General features: G+C 56.7%; 1 protein-coding gene across 1 annotated transcript in view; it reads right to left on the bottom strand.

The window, feature by feature from the left end:
- The window catches only part of BOK (BCL2 family apoptosis regulator BOK), a 16,671-nt gene extending 15,582 nt beyond the window's left edge, over window positions 1-1,089 (bottom strand). Inside the window, exons 1-2 of the mRNA XM_077758241.1 lie at window positions 1,064-1,089; window positions 490-734 (exon numbers count right to left, since the gene is read on the bottom strand). Coding sequence (XP_077614367.1) covers window positions 490-734; window positions 1,064-1,089 — 271 coding nt within the window. The remainder of the gene's footprint in view (window positions 1-489; window positions 735-1,063) is intronic.
- Between the last annotated feature and the right edge of the window lie 8,926 nt (window positions 1,090-10,015).

Genomic DNA, 10,015 nt, shown 5'->3' on the forward strand with positions numbered 1-10,015 from the left:
GGTGGGCAGCAGGTGCACTGCTCCTCCTGGACTCAGGGGCACAGCACCCATGTGGACTGAGCGAGTGGGGGCTGCTGCGACTCTGGCCCTCCGTCCCTGTCTGGGGACCCCCGGGGCGCTGTTGTTGGGGGTTCAGGTTTACTCCAAACCCCAGGGCGGTCTTGCCCCTTTTCTCTGGAGGTCGAGGAGGTGTGCCCGCCGTTAGTGATCTCCATGGCGATGGGATACCCTCAAGGTTCTCTGACATAAAGGGAGTGATGGACTTGACCTACCAGGAGGAGACAGAGGAGGGGCCAGCCCCCCAGGCACCAGCCTCTCTGCGGGGGGCTCAGCGGGGCACCGCACCCAGCAGCTGCTGGAGACTGACCAGAAATGTATACACCCTTGAACCCTGGAGACATTTAAAGAGTCCCAGAAGCTAATAAAGTGGACAAGTGGACACCAGTCTGCAAACATCTGTGGCTTGGCCCAGGCCCTGGATGCGGTCACTGCGCTGCTGCCAGACGGGAACACCCCTGGGGGCCCTTGGGGGGATGAGCAAGGTCTGCAGGGGGCTGGCTCCCCAGGGACAAAGCAGGTGAGCGCGGAGGGTGCGCAGGCGGTGCAGGGCAGCATGGGGGGGTGGGGGGCAGGTAGGGCTGCCCAGCAGGTGACCCTGCTGCCCCTCAGGAAGGCCGTCTGGCAGGCAGAAGCTGGCTGGGTGGGCGATCCCTCCACGTTCTTCCACAGCAATCCTGCAGCAGGGGTGACCGGAGGGGGCTTGAGGGGCAGACGCAGCACCCCGAAGCCTCCTGGGGCTGAGGCCTGGGGGTGCTGTGAGCACCGCTTGCCCACATGGCTCCTTGGGCCGGCCGCTCCCTGTGTTTCCCTAGCAGCTCGTTATTCTTCCGGAGGGATCAGAGCCCGGACAGAAGGGTTTTGTATACACTGGGGTGAGTGCTGGATAAACACCCAGGGGACAGGGGCAGGGTGTCTACATGCCTCACCCGGGGCCCCCGGCCTCCCTCCTGCACAAATGGAAGGGTGGGCTTCAGCCTCGGGAGGGGGCTTGGGGTGGCCTCACGTTGGACTCAGCCGGGCCAGCCGCATCCGCCCGCAAGGCCCGTTGCCCCTCTGCCCACTCAGCGCCCTCGGCCTTAATTATAAAGTGTTTCCAGGGGCGCCTGGGGGGCTCAGTCGGTTGAGCGTCCGACTTCAGCTCAGGTCATGATCTCAGGGTTCATGGGTTCGAGCCCCGCGTCGGGCTCTGTGCTGACAGCTCGGAGCCTGGAGCCTGTTTCAGATTCTGTGTCTCCCTCTCTCTCTGACCCTCCCCTGCTCGCAGTCTCTCCCTCCCTCTCTTAAATAAATAAACATTAGAAAAATATTTTAAGCGAAAATTGTCAGCCCAGTGAACAGCCGAGTTACTGCGCGTGCGCCCTGGTTGCCCGGGGACCTGAGCAACTTGGCACCTGTCTGCCGGCCACCCGAGCTCTTGCAACTTCCTAGACACAGAATCAGCCCTTTTCCTTCAGGGTATTAATTTTTTCGCATTGCTTTGTCCATATTCTTTGTATATTCTGGGCGTTAATCTTTCATCTGTTATGAATGTTGCAAATATCCCCTCCCCAGGCTGCCCTCCCCGCCGTCCTGCACCTGCTGCGGGGGTCTGTTCTGCCCTTCTGGTGGCGCTTAAAATCCGGTTTTGTGGGGGTGCCTGGGGGGCTCAGCCGGTTGAGCACCTGACTCCCACCAGGGCATGATCTCACGGTTCACGGTTCGAGCCCCATGCTCGGCTCTGTGCTGACAGCTCGTAACCTCCTTGGGATTCTCTCTCTCTGCCCCTCCCTGACCTGTGGTATTCTCTCTCAAAATAAGTAAATAAACTTAAAAAAAGAGAGAGATTCTCTCTTTGAAAACAAGCCAGTTTCGCGGGCGTTGGTAAGAAAGATGTTCCTTTTCTTGTTCTTCTCCAGCCTGGGCTGACAGTCTGCGCACTTCCGGCCGAGGAGGCTGGTGTTTCCAGGACTTTGAAACTGACCCCTGAGCCTGAGTCCAAGTCCGGACGCACCACGGCGGGCCTGCCTCAACTCCTCGTGCTCCCACCTACTCCACGCGTGTGTTCACACCTGACGCGGTGAATTCTCCTTTCGTGCATTTTCTTGCATTTATTGTGCGCTTCAACGAAAATTATGCGCGTGCATGATTTAAAGAACTCAGTAGCTCTACAAGGTTTTGGTGAAAAGCAGCTGTGTCCCCGGGGCCGCCTCCCCAGACACCCCGTCTCCAGCCCTCGTGACGACGCACGCCCCGAGCCACTCTGTGTCCTCTGTCAGACACGTGCGTGGAAGGTGAGGAATTGGCCCCCAACCCCGCACCTACTTCCTGGCCACTCTACCTTCTCGTTTTCCCTTCCTGGGACTGGGTGGACAGGGGAGGGGAGGCGGGGGCCGTGCTCACAGCCCTCAGGTCCGGGGGGTGGCCTTGCGGTGCACACTCGTGCCCCAAAGCAAGATAACCCAGAGCTCTGGGGCCCCTGGCCCCTGGCCCAGCCCTCCACTCCCCAGTGACACCATCAGGAAAACAGCGTTCTGGATCAGGCTGATGGCCTCTGTGGAGGACCAGGCGCGCCCCTCCTAGAGCGCTCTCTGGCCCGGGCCTTCTCGGGCTCACCCCTCGCTCCTGCCTTCATCGCCCCGATGTGGTCACATCACAGACATTGGTCCTCAGGTTCACCTGGGACATGGTCTGTCACAGCCATTCTGGTTCGCGGACTTCCCTGCCTGGAGCTCCGGACAGCCTCCCCTCCTACGGCTGCTGTGTGCCAGAAGCTGACGGTTGACGGGCACTGTGTGGCCCTGCTGTCCTTATCCGTCATTGTCCCAAGTGCATCTGTCCGTTGTCCTGTCCTGGAGGCGCCCCATCTTCTTGCCCCATGTAGGTGGGTCTCACCCCTGTGTGGGTGGTGCCAGCTTCCTAGTGTCCCATCCCCAACCCGTCCATATTCTCTGCTGCATCTCTTTGTCTTGGCTCTGCCTTCTGGAAGAGTTCCTGAATTTTATCTTCCTGTGTTTCTATTCCAACGCTTCTTTCTTATTCTTTGATCTCGTTGCCTCAACAAGGTTTCCTGTTCTCCGTGCTATGGACACAGTGTCTTCTCTTTCTGAGGATTATAACTTTAAGGGACGTTTTGGCAGGGGCGCTTCCTGTTTTGCCCCCCCTCTCCGCCCACACTTCTCCTGTATGGTTTGATCCTCCCCTTTCGGGAGGGAGGTGCTCCTGGCAGGGAGGTCCAGCGGCTCCCGGCCGGCATCCCGCCTCTTTCCTGGGAAACCTCAAAGGAGGCCCTTTTCCTGGACAGTCTGGCTTCCCCTGAGAAGGTTCGTCAGGCCTCCCGCTTTGGGGTGAGGGTGGGGTCCCTGTCTGTCTGGCAGCACCCAGGAGCGGCGTTCAGGGAGGCGCCCAGGGTCTGCAGGCTGCGAGGCAGCCCCTCCCCAAACACCCGTCCCCTGGGCCTCCCCACCCTCGAGGTGCCCACAGCTGGATGCCTCAGGCCAGTCTCTCCGGAGGACAGAGTCTGGCCTGGTTTTGTCCTGGGGGCAGGAGGCGTGGGCGAGGCGGCCCAGCCTGGCTGTGGCCGTGGGGCAGGGACCTGGCGAGGACCCTCAGACACCCCGGGAGCTGGCGGAGGGCGGCGGCGTTTCACCGTCCCCGCCTGCGTGTGCAGGGTAGGCGCACCTCCCGGACCCCGATGTCTGGCGGGGCCACGGAACGTGAGGAGGTGATGAGGGCCGTGAATGAGCAGGAGCTGGAGGAGCCAGGGCGTGTTTCTGCCTCCTGACTTGGCCACAGGAAGGCGCTTGTCCCAGAGAAGGCTGCTCCCCCCCCATTCCTGCAGGGGCAGGAAGGGGAATGTCTGTGGGGGGGGGACAGGGTGCCTGCAGGAGCCGCCTGGGCTGCCGCCAGCTGCTGGGATCCCAGGGCTGCTCATTACTGGGCGTCAGTGCCCTGGGCTGACAGCTACATGTGCTGAGTCAGGCACCACCTCCCACCTCTCTTTCCCTTACAGGGTGGTGGAGAGCATTCAGATCTCTCGTCTCTGTCTCCTTCTCTGCCGTTCTCTTTGTATTTGAGGGTTTCCCTACTTGTACAATTCCTCCACTTCCTCCAGTGCTGTTCTCGAAGGGCATGCGCACGAGACGTGGCTGGGGCGCCACTTCACACCGGGGCAGTCGTTGCGGGCTTTCCGGTGCCACAGGCAACACCTGCGCGACTTCCCCACGCGCTTCGCTGACCTCTGTGCGATTCTGCTCCTTGTGTCCCCTGCCTCTTCACGGTCCTTCTGGGCGATGCCGTCCAGTCCATCCCAGACTCCGGACTCCCTGCGTGTTTGAAGACGCCTGTGGCCTCGCTCTGAACACGACAGGCAGACGCGGCCCACAGTCTCTGTGCACAAGCCACCCTTCCATTGTCCCCCCCATCTTCCTCCCTGCTCCGACCCTTCCTCCTCTCCTTTGTTAATCTTTATTAACCTCCCCGGCTCCTGACAAAGCAGTACAAACCTGGCCTAGAACAACAGACAGGCTCCTTCACGGCCTGGAGGCCAGGAGTCGGGAGCCCAGGTGTGGACAGAGCTGCCTCGGGGGCTTCACCTCTGTCCTGCTGCGTTGCCTTCTCCCCGTTTGCATCCAAACCCTCCTGTCCCGGGGCCCCTTCTCCAGCATGACCTCATCTGAACTTGACTCTGCAAAGTCTTCTGCAAAGACTCCTTGTCCAAATACGGTCCCATTCACACGTGCGGGGCTAGGACTCAACACGTCTTTCTGGGTGATGCCATCCAGCCCTCTCCGTTGTTAAGACTTGTTTTTATGCTTAGAATTCTAAAATGTACTACAACGTGTTAGGTCAAGGCTTCATTTCCTCCTCTAGCCCGAAAATCCACATTTCTCTTCAATTTTGGGGAAAATTTCCCCAGTGTGTGTCTCTGTATGTGTGTGTACTCTGAGCGTGTGTGTGTGTGTGTGTGTGTGTGCATGTGTGTGACTGTGTGCACCGTCCACGCTCGGTGTGCTAGCTGAGGGGCTGGTGCCGAAGACGTGCTCTGCCGAATCCCTGCGCGTGTGCTGCTCACGTGGCAAAAGCAACTTTGCAGGTGGGATTAGACTGAAGACCTTGAGGCAGGGAGGTCCCCACGCATCGTCCACGCGAGGCCACGATAGTCACAAGAGTCCTTTTTTCTTTAATTTTTTATCTATTTCTGAGAGAGAGAGACAGAGACAGCGTGAGCAGGGGAGGGTCAGAGAGAGAGGGAGGCACAGAATCTGAAGCAGCTCCAGGCTCTGAGCTGTCAGCACAGAGCCCGACGCGGGGCTCGAACCCATGAACCGTGAGATCCTGACCTGAGCCGAAGCTGGACGCTCAGCCGACTGAGCCCCCAGGCGCCCTGCAAGAGTCCCTGTAACTGGGACGAAGGAGGGCTGGCTCAGAGAGGAGAGACAGGGTCAGAGAGAGGCCGCGAGGCTAGCTTTGCAGATGGGGAGGGAGGGGGGTGAGCCAAGGGGTGCTGGTGGCTTCTAGAAGCTGGAGAAAGCAAGGAAACAGATTCTCCCTGGAGCCTCCGGAAGGAAGCAGCCCTGATTGCAGCCCAGTGAGACCCAGGTCAGACTTTTGCCTTCAGAACCGTCAAATGTGGGTGTTGCTTTAAGCCATTCGGTTTGTGGCATTTTGCTAGAGCAGCTGTGAGCTCCCCTCTGTTAGGCTCAGGGGAGCGCAGGGGAGCAGTGAGAGCTTCCTGGGAGGGAGCTGATCTGCCCTCCGCCAGGGGGAGCCTAGTCTATAAGTGATACAGGGTCACTGATAAGTTCTGGAAAGTGCAGAAAAAATATAAAGAATTTGCATGAAAGATTCACAACCTGGCTCACGGACAACTGACCATTGTAAATGTTCTATACATTTCTGTCCACTGGGGAGGGGGGAGGAAGGGAGAGCTGGGGAGGGGGGAGGACAGAAAGGGGTTGGGCTGCGAGGGGAGCAGCTTCTCCATTTCCCCACCCGCCTCCTGAGCGCCGTCCCGCCCACGGTGGTGTGCTGTCCACAACAGTTAGGCACCTGCACCGCGCCCCGTGGAGGTACATCCCGTTACACGGAGGTAACGTTGTTAGTATCACCGGCTGTTTATGGTGTTTCCACTTTTCCACCTTTGAGCTAAATTGTGCCCATTTTTTAAAATGTTTATTTATTTATTTATTTATTTATTTAGAGAGCGCATGCGCGTGTGAGTGAGCTCGGGGGAGGGGCAGAGAGAGAGGAAGCGAGAGGACCCCGAGCAGGCTCCGCGCTGTCAGGCTGTCAGCACAGAGCTCTGTCTCAAGAACCTTGAGATCAGGACTGAGCTGAGACCGGGTGGAGTCGGACGCTCCGCTGCCTGAGCCCCCGGGCGCCCCTGCCTCTTTTCCTGGTGCTGATGCCTGGAAGTGCTGTTGCCGGGTCAGCAGGAGGGGGCACGTTTAAAGCTCTGTGTCTGGGTCACGTTTTGAGGGAGAGGACTGTCCCCGAGGCACCCCGCTGCCGGGACCCCAACACCAGACGAGTCTGAGCTTGCCCAGTGGGCACAGGGTGACGCAGGCATTTCTTTGGTGTGGAGCCCGACGCGACCCAGCGTGTGTCTAGAGAGACCGGGAAGCCGGGCAGAGGCCGGGGCCGGTGGCTAACGGGCAGGCACCTGAACGCACGGGTCTTCACCAAAGTGGGTTTCAATGTGTCCAAAATGTAAAGTCAGTCTGAGAAGATGAGGATTTGCTGTGACCTTGACTCAGGTTGGCAGCCGGCCGTCATCTCCCCAGGGCCAGGCAGGGCCCCCCGCCTACTGCCTGGGTGGGACAGGGAGCAGGTCCGGGCAGGCCCAGGAAGGCACCGGAGTCAGGCTGAGGGCATGGCCAGGGACACAAAGCTAATGGGCCCTGTGCAGACTTTTTTTTTTGCCCTGAGGGGAGTGATTTTTCTTCTACTTTAACCACCTTCCTGAGATCCTGAGGCCTTCTTGAATGGATGGTTTTGTTTTTTTAATGTTTATTAATTTTTGAGAGACAAAGCATGAGCGGGAGAGGGGCAGAGAGGCGGGGGGGNGACCTGAGCCGAAGTGGGATGCTCAACCGACTGAGCCCCCCAGGCGCCCCTTGAATGGGTTGTTTTGAAACAATCCTCACTGTTCTGAGATTTCAAAGTCAGCAGACACAGTTAAGCCTGTTTTTCTGAATACAAGACTAAATCTGGTCCCTGAAGTCCATGTGCCTGGAAAGTGAGGACTGCAAATAAAATAAGACTTAACATCCACATCGCTGAGTCCAGTCCCAATACCCCATCAGTTCACAACAGTCCCCATGTGTACACACAGTCAGCGTTAGTTCTAAAACCTGTTTTTTTCGGGGCGCCTGGGGGCTCAGTCGGGTAAGCGTCTGACTTCTCTCAGTTTGTGAGTTTGAGCCCCATGTGCCGTCAGCGCAGAGCCTGATGGGGCTGGAACTCACTGACCATGAGATCATGACCTGAGCCGAAGCCGGCTGTTTAACCAACCTAACCACCAGGTGCCCTGATCTGGAATCTTGATGTGAACCCACCGTGTGCAGTCATACACATGAAATCATGCACATGTACACACGTGCACATGTGCCTCCATGTTTGATGTTAAGGAATTGTTAATTTAAAAATCTCTATTTAAAACTACAGTGAAATTGCCTTTTTCCGTGTGCAGTCGAACGGATTTTAATGCACGTACAGGTTTGTATCATGTCCACCACAATCAGGACACCGAGCAGTCAGTCACGTGGCAAAAGTTCCAACATGCTGTCCCTCTGCGGGCTGCAGGCGGTCCCCACCTTTGGAAACCACTGATCTTCTTTCCTACTGTTTTGTCCTTTTGACAAAGCCACCGGAATGGAATTGCGTATTATGTAACCCTTCGAGGCTGACTGCTTTCTCTCGCACGACGATGGCCGGGAGAGCGCGCCGCGCCCCCTGGTGGGACGGACCTCGCCTGCGGTGGGAATCTGCGGTGTCTCCGCGTCGGGGCAGGTGGACAGACGTGCTGCAACACTCGTGTTCGTGTTTGTGTGAAGGCAGCTTCACTTCTCCGGGAGGAGGACGGGAGCAGGAAGGCGGGGTCACACCCAGGGGCCAGGTGCTCGGTGGCCGACGCACCAGCCGGAGGTTGTCCCCGGTGGCTGCACCGTTCTGCGCTCGCCCCACGGAGACGTAGGAGATTCTGGGTTCTTCATCCTCCCCCTGGGTGACCCGCCGTTCAGCTCCGCCTCCGGGGGAGGGTCTCCAAGGATGCGGCCTTTCAGCGCTGGAACTGAAAACTCCTGGGAAAATTGGGGCAGCGGCTATTATCAGGACTTCATTTTAGCCGTTCCCCTCCGCATGTGGGCGGTGCCTCACTGGGGCTTAGTGTGTTTTCCCTGGTGGCTAATGATGGTAAACACCTGTTCGTGCACTACTGCCATTCATCCATCTTGACTGGTTAATTCCGTACTTATGAGATAGAATGAACAGGGAAGGGGCAGAGAGAGAGGGGGAGGGAGAGAGAATCCCAAGTAGGGTCTGCACTGTCACTGTAGAGCCCAGCTCGGGGTTCCAGCCACGAACCACAAGATCATGACCAGAGCCAAACTTAAGAGTGCAACCCTTCGCCAGCTGAGCCGCTCAGGTGCTCCTCACCCACCCCGGTCAAGGGATGTGTCTATTCCAGCCTGTTCTCAGTTTTGTTTAATTGGGTTGTTTTCTAACTGTTGAGTTTGGGGAGCTCTGCATATATTTGTTACATACTATATAAAGTATACATATGTATTTTGTATGCATACATGTGAGCACAGGTGTGTATGTTTATATTTGGTTGTATGCTTTGCATTGTTTTTCCCCAGCCTTGTAGTGTGTCTTTTCCTTTTCTCAACAGTGTCTTTCTGAAAGCAAAATTTAAAAATTTGTTGAAGTTTACTTTATCACTGCTTTTCTTAGTTGTATTAAAATACATAAGCATAGGGGCGCCTGGGTGGCTCAGTGAGTTAAGCAGATAACTCTTGGTTTTGGCTCTGGTGACGATCTCACCGTTTCCTGAGTTTGTGATGTTGTGTAACCATCTCCAGTATCTATTTCTAGCACTTTTTAAAAATCACCCCAAGAGAAACTCTGTCCCTATTAAGTAATAATTCCCTTTCCCCCTCCTCAGCCCCTGGCAGCCTCTATTTTACTTTCTGTCTTTTGAACTGGCCTATTCTCCATGCCTTATGTAAGTGCAATCATACAGTATTTGCCTCTTTTGACTGATTTATGTCCCGTGTAGTGTGTTCTTGTTGCTGTAGTTTTATTTTAAGTAGGCTCCATGCTGGGCGTGGACTTTGATTGAACTCCCCACCCAACACAGGACTTGGATTTGAACTCACCAAGCCTGGGATGCTTAACCCACTGAGCCACTCAGGTGCCCTGCGTAATGGCTTTAAAAGTTTATGTTGTATCATGTGTCAGAACTTAATTCCTTTTCTATTTTATTGTATTTTATTTACTTTGTGTGACATGATACACATAAAATTTACCATCTTAACAGTTGTAAGTACATTAGATGGCCGTGCAGTCCATCTCCAGAACTCTTTATTTTGCAAAACAGACTCTGTGGATGAAACAGTAGCTCCCCGTTTCCTGTCCGCCGCCGTCCGCTCTCTGGGTAAATCCGCCTCCTTCAGGGGCTCCGCAAACGGGAACCAGACACTATTTGGGCTTTCGTATCCGGCTTCTTTCATTCAGCATAACGCCCTCCAGGCGCATCCGTGCTGCCGCGGGGTCGGAGCGTCCCGCAGGCTGGATAGTATCCCCGGCTTTGCGCCTCCTCAGTCGGTTTCTCCGTCCCACCCTCCACGGATACTTGGGGTGCTGCACTGCGCGGGGCTCCAAGACGGCATCCGAAGGCTCCCCAAGGCGGAGGGGGGACGGGTGAGTGGAGGCGAGTGACGGAGGGTGGGGGGATGGACGGGACCAGCTGGGNCTT

Source organism: Crocuta crocuta, unplaced genomic scaffold (genome assembly GCF_008692635.1).
Source record: "Crocuta crocuta isolate KB4526 unplaced genomic scaffold, BGI_CrCroc_1.0 scaffold290, whole genome shotgun sequence".
Lineage (NCBI taxonomy): Eukaryota > Metazoa > Chordata > Mammalia > Carnivora > Hyaenidae > Crocuta > Crocuta crocuta.